The 15,235-nt window shown below is 36.4% G+C and overlaps 1 protein-coding gene across 1 annotated transcript in view; it reads right to left on the reverse strand.

Moving 5' to 3' along the window:
- The window catches only part of TNPO1 (transportin 1), a 94,399-nt gene that overhangs the window by 21,794 nt on the left and 57,370 nt on the right, over positions 1-15,235 (reverse strand). The window contains 10 exon segments of the mRNA XM_017740651.1: positions 5-211; positions 1,434-1,586; positions 3,104-3,272; positions 3,873-3,933; positions 6,256-6,374; positions 6,854-6,976; positions 7,656-7,737; positions 9,998-10,131; positions 11,257-11,363; positions 14,775-14,924. Of these exon segments, the coding sequence (XP_017596140.1) occupies positions 5-211; positions 1,434-1,586; positions 3,104-3,272; positions 3,873-3,933; positions 6,256-6,374; positions 6,854-6,976; positions 7,656-7,737; positions 9,998-10,131; positions 11,257-11,363; positions 14,775-14,924 (1,305 nt within the window).

Raw genomic sequence — 15,235 nt, forward strand, 5'->3', positions numbered from 1 at the left:
GTTCCTCCTTTTTTGCTATCCAAGATACGCTTTAGCAACTCAGTCATTAATGGCTTCAAGTATGTGTCTGGGGGTTGACTAACTACCCAGTGTGCATAGCGACTAAGAGTCCAGCATGTAATGGAGCGCACAAGAGCCTTTTTGTCGGAGAGGCACTGAATAAGGTGAGGGATTAGCTCTGGAAGATATGGAATCATACCCTGCATGCAGCCTGGAAAGAAAAATATAGCTATTGCAGTACCAGAATTAATGAAAAGTTCCATTATTTTCTGTTTCTGATGGAGAGACATATTTTCATTCTCTATCACAGAGGAACACAGCATGTGAAATTAAAAATACAAATATTTTAACAAAGCAAGTCTACCTAATTTATATAAAGTTCTAAAAAAACCCCTTAAATAAATAACAGTTATAGTAATTTTAAGTATTATAATTATAATATTATATAAGTAAAATACTAAAATTCTTAAATAATAGTTAAAATCTTCAATTAAACTTATATTCTTTTCAATTACATTTCTACTTCAGTGCTTCCCCAATCTCCAGAAATTTTGATTTGTTCAATGCAGTATAGCAAGTACATCCAAATAAAGTTTCTAAAGCTTGAAGTTCCTATTTCAGTCTACTCAGAGTAAGCAAGAAAATACCAAGCAAAGAAAGACTGTCTTGACAACAAATCATCACATGAAAAAGGATTCCTTAAGAAATTAAAATCTGTTTATTTTTCCTAAAATTGAACAAATATTGACCACCAATAAAAGCTGCACCCTTCAAGTCTGCAAGGGCAGTAAGACACCAAGATTTGTCAGAAGTACTAACTTCTACCTTGCTGGACTTCAAATCAAAACCGACTAAAAATTTTCCAGTAGCAGTAAAAAAAGTATGTTCATTAGACACTGTGGGAAAAGAAATATAATCCAGGCATGGGCCCAAATCTACTTCTTTAGCATTCAAAAGGAACAGAGATGCTGGAACTCCAGGCAAAAAGCCAAGCAAGACTGTGAGTAAGTAAAAAAGAATGGAAGTTAGCCTATTTTAATTGGAGAACCATCTACAAAAGGCATCTTAGTGTACTGAAATCACAGGAGTGGTCTTCTCCATTTCTGAAAACACTTAAAATCTAAGTCTAAAATTTATTAAATAGTTATCTTCTATGAAATCAAGGTAGTATTTTGGGAGAGATGAACAATTGTATACTGCAAAGTTTAAAAAGGAAGAAATAAAAGAAATTATGTAATCTGTTTAGCCTCCCAAATGTGCGTAAGTGTGAAAATGAAAAATAAAATAACTGCAGTCACCTATCAGAATATGACAAGATTAATCACCAAAACCAAATCAGCCAAGGACATATACTTGTTTGCATTAGTAAGTTCACCCAAGCTGCTTTAGAACCAATTAAAAAATCAGCAACCTGATATGAACTGTTGCCTTACCTTCAGCAATTGCACCAAGAACAAGGATACCAGATTCTTTAACTACCCACTCGGGGTGGAAGAGCAATTCCTTCAACAGTGGCAAGATGTGAGGCAGAAGTTCATCACGAAACACATTAGCTAGGACATCTAGAGCAGCAGCAGAACATTTCCCTGAAGGGAATTACAGTGTTAATCTCTGCTTATTATACAAATAGTTGTAGTTAGGCAATATAATCCCCTTTTTAACTCTGAGCTGCCAGTGGATTCTCAGTGCATGAGCAGGAAACACACTTCCACTCCATTACACTACAGAGAGATACACTGTGCTCCTGTGCAAAGCCACAGCTCTTAGAAAGTAATTTTTATTATAATATCAGTTCCTTCCTGATCTGTCATAAAGAATTGCACTGGTCTCATTAGTAAGCAATGCTGCTAATTGTCAAGCTATGCTGGTGCTTCCTCTCTGCTCATACTGGAAGTCAAATACGGCACACTGGACACGAAATAGGGCACACAATTCTGATTTTCAGATAATAAAAATTTTCACAAATCTAGGTAACATATAACATTACAGATTTCTAAACTGCTCTACTCTTTCTCTTTTAGGCCACCATTCCCGAACAACTTCAGCTTTCTCACCATTTTAATCAAAACCATGCATCACAGGGCACCTTATGTCATTTGAGCTTTTTTTCAGAAAAGGCGTATTTAATTCTGCAATATCTACACACAGCAGTGGCAAGAAGAGCATTAAGAATACAAAACTATACTTTTTTCTCAAGATGCAGCTTTACAGAAACAAGCGTATTTGCACTCATATTTTCAACAACAATAATTCTCCAGATATGTCTCAAAATTGTTTAACCATAACCCTGAAGTTACATTCACCTGTTTTAAAAACTTGTGGCCTTAGGAAAGAAAACCCTATATGGCTATGTCCACATCACAAAGCATTATTCCACAATGAGGCTGTTTGCAATGCATATTCAAATCAGATCCGTCAGAATTTCACTAGCTATTTCCTGTCACTGAACTTAAAAAACAGTTTGTGGTGTTTTCTTTCCTTGTAACATGGCCTATTAGCCTAAAGGTCTTATGACCCCCACAACAGGCCATCGGAACTCTGGTTTCCTCAGAGCCATCTCCTACCTTCAAAAAAACTAAAGTACTGTATTCTGGTCAGAAGCAAATTCCCTACAGAGAAAAAAAATATTTGTAATGGCCACAGGTAGTAGAATGTTCACATGGGAATAAAAAACAAACCAAACTGAATGAAACTTAATTTCAGAGAGAGGACTGAAATTAAAGAAAGCATTACTAAGCTTTTTTTTTTTTCTCTTTTTATACTGAAATTAAATAAGTGATACAGGATTTTTATTATTTCATAAATTAAAATTCTAAGTCCAAAAGCTCCATTGAATTGTATCAAGTAAATATTTTTAACTCGATCTGCCATATTAAAAATAAGCTTACAGATGGATAGCTTTTGTCAATACAGTTATAAAGTCAAAGTGTCATCTGAAAGGCTCCCCCTCCAACATACCCACCAATTATGTCAGCAGATAGTTATTTCTGTAGTCAAAAACAAAGCCTCAGTACTCCTATACACAAACTTGTCTTTTTACTGTGGTTCTTGTACTATAAAAGTAGCTCTAGTTTAAAGCATTTCACACATTACTTTGACATACTTAAATTCCAGTCAGAAATAGTATCATCATCATCAAGTTCATCATCATCATCGTCATCATCTTCAATACCATCTTCTTCATGTTGCTGAGCCACCGTCTTTGAACGATGAAAACGAGGCCTTATGTCCTGCTCACTATCTGGAATAGCTTCGTCTTCTTCAACATCCCCCTGTGATCAAATTGTTTTATCAGATAAACTAGTCCAACTGTATTGCTCAAGGAAGTTAACAATGGAGTTTTAGTTCAAGATTTTGTACATGTGTAAAAGATTCACATCCCATACAAAAATACCACTGTTCCTGTGTTCTACTGCTGCATTTACCAGAAAAACAAAAGAAGATACAAGCAAGAGAGGTACCCTCACCCACAAAGTATACTTCTTGTTAAGCAATTACTCAATGAGAATGAAATAGAAAGAAGTGATTGAGAAATTCTGATACACAGACATATGTAGTGATGGAAAAAGCCATGTATTCAACCTAGAAGGCATTAGAATGAGTTCCTGCAGTAGTTTATGGTAATAGTATCCCAGCTCTGCCTAAATTGTGTGAGAGGGGACTGGGGCAAAGCAGGAGAGCCACACATTTTTTTCCAATAAACATGGCATCAGTTGCATTTAGTAATTGCAACAGCATACCTTGCCCCAGAAAGCTAATTCTCCACTGAAGAGATGGTAGGCTAGGCCTGCCCATTCTGATTGGAATCATTCTGATTTATAGGACAGAACCTAACCAACTATTCCAACAGAGTAGAAGAAACTGATGCTCACCTTCAACAGAATAATATCAATCTCTGAATATTTCATACCATTTACCAGCACAGGTATCAGCCTACAAAGAAATATTTATACATATCAAAACAACACATAAAAAAGCAAGCCAGCTTTCAGTTATATGGGCCATAATTTTGGTTGTGACCCTCACCTCCAACTCAAAAGAGAAATACCTTAGCCTGATAAAAAGAGCAGTAACGAAATCAAGTTCCATGTCATAAGATTCATCAATACTTTGCAATGAGAAAAAGAGTTATTTCAAATTACAAACTTTTAAATAGAAGTAGCCAGATGGCACAACTGATGGACTTATCCTGAAGCAACTTTCAGAAATTACATCTGTAGGTTTTCCAGTAAGAATTCAAACTCCCATAATATGCGTAAGTTGATTCTTGCCAATAGTACTTGTCACTTTATTTACTTGTCAATGAAGACTCTACCTCATCATTGTCAAAGATGGAGGCCTAACTACATAAAGCTCTCCTATCACCTCGTGATTACTTCAGGAGGACAAGCCTTCAACATTGCAGAAATCTTGACTAATTCATATTAGGATTTACTTCATTATTAAACAGGTTATGGTTATGGGGCTCCAACTGCACAGATATATAGCTAAAAAAGTAGTAAGGGAAAAAGTCAAATACTTCCCATAAAAACATGTTTGCCACAACAAAAGAAAAAATCCGTAAGAATATATAAGCCAAAGGAAACCATGGATGGACGCAGCAACAGTGACAGACTCAATCTTGCTATATTCTGCAGGTGAGTACTGTTTTTGAAGGTATCAGGCTTGCTCTAATATTCACGCACTGCAATGCCACATTACATTTTAAACTCTGAATGAAGGAATAATAAGTATAAACATTATCACCAATTCAGTGGCATTTCTGCAGCATACTTTGTGAAGTATACATTGTATAAGAAAGCTACAGGCATAAAATGGAACAGATACTAGAAACCACATGAACAAGTTTTAAGAAGATCTTGTCCCACTTTTAATTTAACTTACAAAATTTTAAGATTACCAAGTACTGACAAGCTTATATAGCTCCCTAGTGAAACAGGACTCACCAACAAATAAGTTGTCTTAAACACATATGACATTGAAAGATCTTGGGGAAAATAATGCTGTGACTCAATAATAATTTGTTTTTCTAGAAATGTAAAAGCTTTTTTAAAAAATGAGTATGATGCTGTTGCAGTGTCAACGTTCACGTAGGCCAAAAGAGATTTAATACTAGTAGTTATTAACTATGTGATTTGTGTTGGGAATTCGTACTGTGTACTATCATTCTTTTGCTTTTGAACTACAAAAGTAGGAATTAAATCAGACCACTTTAAAATTTAAAAATAATTTCTCACAACTTATTCTCCTGGTTTTAACTCCTATTCTTTCTCTGCTACAGTACATGTTTTAATCTCAATTTTCTATTTTTTAATTGGTTAAGAAAACTGAAATTTTGCTTCCTTTTTTTAATTACTTCACATCTACAATGCTTATTTCTGCTGAGAAGGGTGTGTTTCTTCTGTCATTCTATTCTTCCACTCAAAATCTTGAGAGAACCCTCTCCTAATTTAAAAATCTTCAGTGCATATATGAAAAGAAAGAGTATTCATTTTCTGTCAACACTGAAGAATTAATTTCCTGTTGTAAAAGACTTCAAATCAGTCTGGAGGAAGTTGCAAGCACTGTTGCAGACATAAAGATGTTTACACTCCAAACATGGATATTTACTCCCATTCAATCAAAGATCTATCTCTTGAGGCATAGGAAAACTTTTTGAAACTTCAAAAAAGTAGGTTTTGAAACTTCAAAAAAGTAGGTTTTGAAACTACTATCAGGCTGCATAACTATGAAGGAACAAATTGTACAGGCTTTCTTCAAGTTTAAATTGTAACAGTAATTGATACAAAATTGATTTCTAAATCAAAGTCATGTCATTTTGGTTTATGCTCTTTTTAAAATGAAGAACCCTTTGCATGACTATGCACATTGAAGCATTGCACAGAGATGCCTACATCAGCAGTAGTCAAGAAAACACGTTTATGGTACACACCAGATATTATGGGTGATGTCACGTGGAGTCGTTCACTTGAGCTTAAGTGCATTTTACTGTATCTTTGCATTCATGTGAAGCGTAGCAGCTTGTTAACTTCCTAGCAAGCACTACAGCAACACAGTTAAGTTGTTTCTGGAGTTCACTGGGTCTGAAACCCTCAGAAGTCTTTTCAGTTTTACTATGCACAAGAACCAGCTATGGAAGAATTCTTCTAAGCTGCAATGACATATACACTGTCTCTAAGAGTATCCATGAACAAGTCCACTGAAATTTTAAGAGAACTGTCTCAAAATAAATGAGTTGTAATTCTTGATACTTACTTAGTAAGATGCCGACATAATACCTCTTTACAAATCGGCTGTTCAGCCAAAGTCAGCCAAAACTCACAAGCCTCCAAAGCCACATTTTCATCTTGATCCTGGGTCCTTTGAAGCATGTACTACACAATATAAAAATTAATTACTTGTATAAAATAGAACATTTACGTAAGAACTTTTCATTAGTAGCCCAAAGAGCATCTCAGCAATGTAAAATAACATGCCTTAACCTTGTTATGGTCAACACACCCCAAAAAGTGACAGACAGCTTCAATGTGTAAACTGAAGCAGTTTCAGCACTAGTGCTAGATTTTTAACATAATCTTCTCACTTAGGGTCAAGCAATGCCTAGCTGTGATCCCAGCCATTTCAGGATAATTAATTTAATGAAGAATAAACAACTGCCATATGCACTGCCTGTCAAACACAATGTCAAGTTGGCAATTAGATAAGAATAAAGTTTTGCAATCTCAGTCTTAAAGGGAAACAAAGAATCGGCAAGTGCAACAGCAACATACGTGTTCTAAAGAATGCTTTTTATTTATTATTTTTGCAACGTCAAACAGGGGAATCTGCAGAACATCCAGGAAAGGAGACTCACCTCAACTATACTAATCATATGAGGAAGCAGGCGATCCATCCGAACTTCCAGCAACATTACCAGAGCACGGCAAACATTTTTGCGTACTTCAGGCTCCTCATCACCAGCCAATGCAAAAAGATTCTGTTGGAAAGTAGTAACAGTTGAAAAACCTCAGTTCATCACGTTCAGCTTGTATGAAAATTGACATTACTGGCTGACTAAAGGAGATGTACTTTTGTACTTGCCCAACCCACACCTCAGAATACTATTTTATTTTTTAAAGACGTATGGGTTAGCAAATTAACGCTTCAGTCTCTCAGTGTGTATTTTATACATGAACATGACACTGTGTATTAACACTGGCACAGGAACAGTACTTCCTGGATTATTTTTACCTCCTAAACATAAATTGTGTCAGTACACAAGAGGAGCAAATCAAATAGTCCAGACAACCCAGAGCCCTTCTCATCCAAGTTCAGTAACAGCATTCAGACAGGCAGACAGGCCCCAGTGACATGCACTTCTCAGGACAGGTAAGAGAGACAGACTGCTGCCATTACTTTTGCACCTTTACACAAGAGCTTCCCCTAATCAGGAAAAATCTTTTGAAATACACCTACTTCTTTTGCTTACAGAGTGGTTAGCTCTGAGCACAAGCATACAGAATGAACTTCAATCCATGGGGACTGAAGCTAAGAATGGGCAGCCAGAAATGCAGAGTTTAGGGGTAGAGGGGTAGAGGTCAGCCAGTAAGTTCAAACCTCTTGATAAATCAGATAGGTAATTTGACTTAAACCTCCAACCAAGAATACACACCCACCTCAATAAAAGAATCTATGTGCAACATAAGAGCTTGAGTTCTGCTGATGATAAACTGATTGACGCATGCCACTGCATGAGACCTACAACAGAAACAGTTAAAATATATATGTTTCATGAGTTAAAAACATTTTTTTAAACTGTACTCAGGCATCAAAAGCATAAACCAAGTATCTTCAAAGGCAAGAGAGAACAAATCTATGCACCTGTAGCATTACCAAGCAAAATTACTAAACTACATTTTAAGTACTGCCTTATACTCTTACATACCTAATAAATATTTAAAAGTATTCAGTGAATAGGGTAGGATGACTACAGCTGGTGTATTTGCTCTGAACAGTATGTATGTTCTTTTTGAGCATATTATGACTGTGATCTTCTCAGATAGTAATAATTCCATGCAAGTCAACATGGCAATATTTTAGCCTGACCTTCTTTGTTGTTGAGACCACCTTTGCAATATGTTTAGAATTTAGTGAGACCAGAATACGTCCACAATGTAGATGTAGCTTAGAACAAAAACACACTGGTAGTTGGATACCTACTGAAACACCTGTGGAAGAAACATTCTAAGAAATGAAGCCCTATTCTTCTAACCCGTTTTATGCAAAGCCATTACTTAAGAGGTCTTTTTCATTCTCCAACACGGAAGTCAAATTCTCAAGGTAGAGGCACAAGGTAAAACTACCTGTAAAACGCTTTGAATATTCATTACAGTATTTTTACTACTGTAACTCCAAATTTCTATTCTGTTTAGACATTTCTTGGAAGACTGTGACATAAAACATTGTTCAAAAGTTGTCTTTTGACTGAATAGAAGTATTGCACTGACACTACTAGTCCTTTTCATACCTCAGCATTATGTACTGAAACTACGCTGCGGGTTAGCAGGTAGCCTGCTTTAAACTTTAAACTGGTTTAAGTTTCAAAGCCATGAACATCGCAGCACAGGAAAGAAGTGAAAGACCATACAGTGTGGTAAGGAAAAAAGAGTGTTTTTCTTCCTCTTTTCCAGCTCCAGAGAATTACTACGTTTATCTTTCCACAAGACCAAGTTCACACTTTGTTACATGATTTTCTTAGCAAACTTCTTTTATAGATGATTTTCTGAACTGTAGAATCCTATCTTGAGTTATAATCTTCATCTTAGTCTTCACTATCTACTACTCTTGGCAATAAAGAACTACCACCTTAAAGCCGTCAGATATAATTTTCAAACAGAAGATAAAACACATTTCACAGAATCATGAAGAATCATAGAACAGATGAGGTTGGAAAGCAGCTCTGGAAGTCATCTGGTCAATGCCTGTGCTCAAGCGGGGCCACCTACAGCCAGCTGCCCAGGACCACATCCAGCGGGCTACTGAGTGTCTCCAAGGACGGATACTCCATCACCTCTCTGAGCAACCTGTGTGAGTGCTTGGTCATTCTCACAGTAAAAAAAGCTATTTTCTGATATTCAGAGTGAACATTATGAGTTTCTGTTTGTGGCCACTGCCTCTGCTTCTGTCACTGGGCACTACTGGAAAGAGCCTGGACACTTTTTTTCCTCCCTCTCTTCAAGTATTTACATATGTTGATGAGTCCCAAGTCCCTAGTCATTTCCTGCTATGGCCCTTTGCTGGAGTCTTTCCAGTGTATCCATGCCTCTCTGGCACTGAACATTCCAGAACTGGACACAGTATTTCAGGTGTGGCCCCACCTGGAAGGTGAAGGGAAGGATCACCTCCCTTAAACCAGCTGGCAGTACTCAAGCCCAGGATACCATTAGCCTTCTTTACGGCAGGGACACTCTGTTGGCTCAATTCAGGGTAAAGAGCTACTGCTCTTTGTAGTGAATACTAGCAAATACCAATTTAATTCTGGAATTTTTCTTTTATATTGTTGCTTTGGAGAGATTAATACAGTTTTACAGTGAAGGGATGATGAACCCATTTAATTTGATTCAGCTGAAAGTTCAGTTAAATGCAGAATTTGTTTCTGTCAGAACTCAGAAACTTTTGTCAGCAGAAGAATTTTCACTCTTCCATTGCTGAAGCCATTACAAAAGGAAAGTAAAATTGTTATTTCTAATCAGAATATTAAGTTCTAAGCACAACACTGAATTTTTTGTAATAACATGCAAAAACTGAAACTATCTGATTTTCAGAATCATTGACTGATTGTATGAGGAGGTGACATTCTTGTATTAACTATGAAGATAAACATGAAATTACTGATGCATGGAATCTCTGTGGGTCTCTGCAGGATCATTTTAAAAAGCTAAGTAGGTTTTAAACAGATCTACAAAATAATTTAAGTAAAATTTTAACAGGTAACTGTAAGTACAACTCATAAACCTACCGTATTTTTGGACTGCTGTGCTTGAAGAACTGCAAGAACTTGGGTATCATGATATTGAGTGGCCGGTCCAATACATCACTATCTAAAATTTCAGCAGAATCTTCACATATCTTCTGAAGAGCGCCAAAAGCGCCCTGTTTAAAAATGAATAAACAAATAAATAAGTATCTTCTTTCGCATTTTGAGAAAAACAGAACTGAAGACTTCATATTGAATGGGTAACTTCAGCACAACACAGTAAATGTAGCTACTTAATACTATAAATGCAGCCAACTAATTAAGATTAAATTGAAATATTCTTAAAGGCATTTTATTTAAACCAGCATCTGAGTATCTGTCAGCTCTCACACTGGGAGAGTCAGCAATGAGTAAGTGGTAATTTTAGTTTGATTTGATGCTCCTCTATCCAAATATATTTTAAAAAAATACTTAAAAGCTAAAGCTAATTCTTATTTGAGAAGTGAGTAGAATGAGGCAGAAGTATTCAAATTAATTGCATATATAATTGTATTTCCTTTCATAATTCAATATGGGGCAAAACAGAGATGATCATCAATTTGAGTTTCACTTTCAAATGTAAGGGTTTTTTTCCAAGAGAAAGCAGCACCAAAACACTACATAACAGTGCAGCATCTTGGATCATTAGTCATCTCTGAGGTTCACTTTATACAAAATGCTTCACACTTTCATGGAGACATTATCAAGTAATTCAAATGGTGTGATCACAATATTTTTTCACATCAAACATAGCTTTATATTTTTTCTCATAGTTTAGAACTGTTATTTACTTATTTCCCTTCATACAGACTGGACAAAACAGTTCATTTCACCATGATATAGCAATCAATCACTTTTCCAGGTTAAGTTACAAGAAGAATGAACACTGCTTTTATGTAAGAGAAAATTCAGCATCATCTTAATGATGCTAATGGTGCCTAAAAGACTAGGCATCACGAAGTGGTAACTTCAGGAGACTTCTCAGCTGAGATACTATGACTATCCATCTGCAATCTTATTCTGCTTTTATGCAAAGAAAATGAATTTGTTTGAATGAACAGTAAGAACGTGGACCACAGGTAGAAGAAAAAGTATCAAATCTGAGCCACTGTTCTCCAAGGAGAACACATAGGCACGTATAAATACATACAGACATGCATACATGATATATATGTATATACACATATACATAGTGTGTGTGAAGAGAGATAAAAATAATAAAATTCAGATGATCATCTTCTGTTTTCTATAAATCTCATTACCTCACAGGTATTGTAATCTTCAGAATCCAACAGGCTGCAAAGCTTTGGCAAGAGCTCAGGCCAATTCTGTAACTCCCCTTTTGAGGCAATGGTTGTTATCAGAATCCCTAAAAGAAACAGAAGAATGGAGAAAATGAGATCTCACATGCTTTCACTTGTTTCCTATCAATTTTTCTTATTTTCCTCCTCTTAAATATCTAAAGAACTAAGAAAGTTATGGTTTTGTTAAGACTGGCACGCATTAGAAGAGGAAGTACATTTAATTCTAAATGTTATTTGAAGGGCTTTGAACAGCAAAGGCAGGTTGCTCCTTCCTGCTGCTACAAAGGGATCACACATTAGAAATCAAGCACCAAGTAACTTCACTTAAGGAAATTACAACATTTATATATCTGTATAATTTATAATTAATAACACAGCAGGGCAGCTTTGGCTCTAAGTTTACTAAACACTGTACAAATCTGGACCTTTAATAAGTACAGAGTATCCTCCCCAAGTCACCTCTTTTTTACTATGATACAAAAGCATGAATGTGGGAATCTGTCATTCAATGAACTTACAACCCAGTGAGAAATTATGTGTTCACAACTTTACTGTGTTTACACTAAGCCTTAAGGACACATTCTAAGACTAAGATACCTACTAAGAGCTTAAACACTATGGTAGGTCATCCAGTGAGGAGCTGTGAGAGCCAGTAAACAGACAGGTTAGCCCAAAGTGTCACTAATTCTGTTTGTTTCCAGCATATATAGAAATCTGGGGGAAAACTAGTTAGGTGACAGGGACAGAGAAAGCTACTTATAAACTAGGACTTAATTTGTATGAGTCCATTTTGCTCCAATGCAAAATACAACAGCTAGCACAATCCTCAATGCTACTGGCAGTTACTTCTAATGAGTACGAACACAGAAGAACTCAATACTACTATAAGGGGCAATCTCCCAAGCAAAAAGTGATGGAAAAAGAGTCTACTCGCAATATGTAATTTTTCTTTGGAATAAAATGCTAAAATTCTTGTTAAATACACAAGAATAGAGGACAACATTACAGAGCAAAAGACATTCTGGACAGGACACACAGTAACTAAGAGATACTTTTGCATTGTTCCTTTGATGCAATATGCTGGATCTTTTCAAGGTCCTCAAAGTGGTTTCAGAGGATGAAATGATATAGCATGCAATTCAGACCATACATGTCATTATGAACTTTCTGTACAGATGGTGGTTTGCCCCTGTAATGCCTGAAGTCGATTTCTCAACTCCTTAACTTTTAAAAGATGAACTTCGTAACAAAATTCCCCCTCATAGGGCAATCGTTAGCTTTCAATTTCCTCCTGCAGTGAAGCTCTCCAGTTCCACCACTACTTTCAAACACTAACTATTTTCCCTGCTTGCTTCCAAGCAGGAGCTACACTAAGGTCCTGCCCAGACTAGAGTTCCTAGAAAGCTTTAAGAACAGTTGCAGACACTTTCTAATGAGATGTATTTATATCCTGGTAGATTTGTGCGTCCTGAACAAATGCAGCTTAAACTTGAATCTGTATTTCAAGATTAGCACATGGGGTTTTAAAACCTGTACCACAGGTTAACAGCACAGAGAAGATACACTCTGTAACTCATTTGGGGATTAGAATAAGGATAAGTAAGGATAAAACAATGTGTAGCTATCATTTGGTCTCAAGGCATGCGCTTATTCTCCTCAGCAAGGTGACTTCTGAAGATGGGAATAATCACTTTGTTTCCATCTTGGCCAAAAGGTATCTGCTTTTGTCTGATTAGCACTAGATGCTAGAGACCACAGAGGAGAGTGAACACTGCATTAAATCCTCCCTGATGCCATTTTGACATACTTGCTCATTTTGCTCTCAGAATTCCCGAGATGTTATTTGCATTTGGCTCATTAAATTGATAGTGCTTGAATTGCAAAAACATATACTCATCAGAAAGAGCAACTCTAATCTGCACGTGCCAACTCATGCTAAAGGCAGTCTAGGTAGGCAGTAATATCTTTACACCTTGCTAGTACCAAGAAACCAGTGGGTACTGGACCAATGTCAGACAGCTACAAGGATCCAGTAATTCAAACAGCAGGGTGCCAAACACAGGCAAAACAGCAACAATTATGCAAGCATGCATCTTATCAGCTGCTATTCATCTTGAGAGTTCATACATGCTGAATAATCCCTGCAAGGATCACTTAAAGCTGAACAACAATTGAGCTACTAATCCACAAGCATTTCCTATCAGGAAAAGTTTAAGAGTAACTGCTTGAAAACAAGCCCCACATTCCTCAAAAGAACATCCCACAGACCATCACCAAACAACCCTAAGTCACCAAACCAAATGGAGCTGGAATATGTTCCCTAGTTAGTTCCATAGTACTCCACTGAAAACTCCTATGAACAAAGAAGTAAGCATGACTCTTCTACAACCTGGAATTCAAAGAGTACCTGCCACTCAAAGACTTGTTTCTACTCTCATTAGAATATTGGACATTAATAAAATTCATAGTAAAGCAGCCTGACAACTGACAAGACAGCAGGAAAAAGCTAAGAAATGAGTAATTTTCTCTAGTCTTAGGTTAGTCTGTAACCTGAATGCCTGGAGAGGGAGTCCTACAGAAAAAGCAAATGATTCCAAAAGAACAGTAACTGGTAGATTGTTTTATAAGAGGAGTCAACTGAGAGAAGCTGAATTTCTTTCTGAAATGACACCCATATGTACTTTCAATATTCAAATATGTATTTTACGTTTTTCTAGTTTTTGAGCAGAGCAGGAAAATTACTACAATGTTGGAGGAAACTGTATTCTCAAAGAACAGACAGAAAAGCAACTTTACCTTGAACTAAGTCAAAATAATACAAATATACCTATTTTATGAAACATGTGTATCAAAACAAGGTATTTACAAAATCAAAAATTCATGTAACAAATAAAACTTCTCACTGGAACTAGATGATTTTTAAGGTCTCTTCCAACCCAAACCATTTCATGATTCTATGACACTGTGAAGCTCTGTACACCACACTTTATCTACTGTTTTCTAAGAGAAGCTTTTTATGTGAATGGCTTAGGCATGGTATGATGATTCCCTGAAGGGATGTGCGTATGTGTGCATACAGGGGGTGGGTTGTAGAAAATCAGCTAACAGAAATGTCTTCATTGATGCAATCAGAGTACTGGAATAGTTCTTAAGTCAGACCTTTACTGTGTTCCTGTTTTTAGGTATATAAGCTGGCAGCAAGCTGAATTTAAGTAGATTAAAATAAACTTATATTCAGTTACATGTCAAGAAATATGAACTGAATTGCTATATCACTTTAAAATAATAGGAACTTAAAGTGCGGTATCTTTATATTCACAATAATGACAAATATCATTGAAACACAGTGAAGTTGTGGCAATTATGAGAAACAAAAAATTTTAGGAGTTTAGTAACTCTTTATAGCCTTAGTACAGCTCTCACCCAAATCAGTAACATTTTCAGTATGCAGAGGACAGCATTAAGAACAAACTTACCTACAGTAGCTCTAATTAAGGGGGAGGAATCACCGATGTTGTTCAGACATTCACTTTTAATGAAGTCAGTTACCCCATTTGGAAAGTTGTGAAAATGTGCTTTTACATTATTCTTCAAGATAAGACCACTCAAGGAACGTGTTGGCTCATCTGCAACAGAAAGTAATTAGTCAACCTTCAATCGTCTCATAGGAATAAAGCAGATTTTCAAAACAATGCCACAGGATCAAAGCTTATATAGAGATATTAATCTTAATTTCCTTATCTCTCTTTCCAGCTACACCCATCAATTCACCTAGCAAACCTTTTCAGGTTCAGAGTACACAAATTAATCACCAACCACATAAAGTTCAACAAGCATAAGTGCTAGATTCTGCACTGGGGATGGGGCAACCCTGGATGTGCAGACAAGACTGTGGAATGAGATGCTGGAAAGCAGTGGCACAGATAGGGGACTCATG

This window comes from Corvus brachyrhynchos, unplaced genomic scaffold (assembly GCF_000691975.1).
Source record: "Corvus brachyrhynchos isolate BGI_N302 unplaced genomic scaffold, ASM69197v1 scaffold467, whole genome shotgun sequence".
Taxonomy (NCBI): Eukaryota; Metazoa; Chordata; class Aves; order Passeriformes; family Corvidae; genus Corvus; species Corvus brachyrhynchos.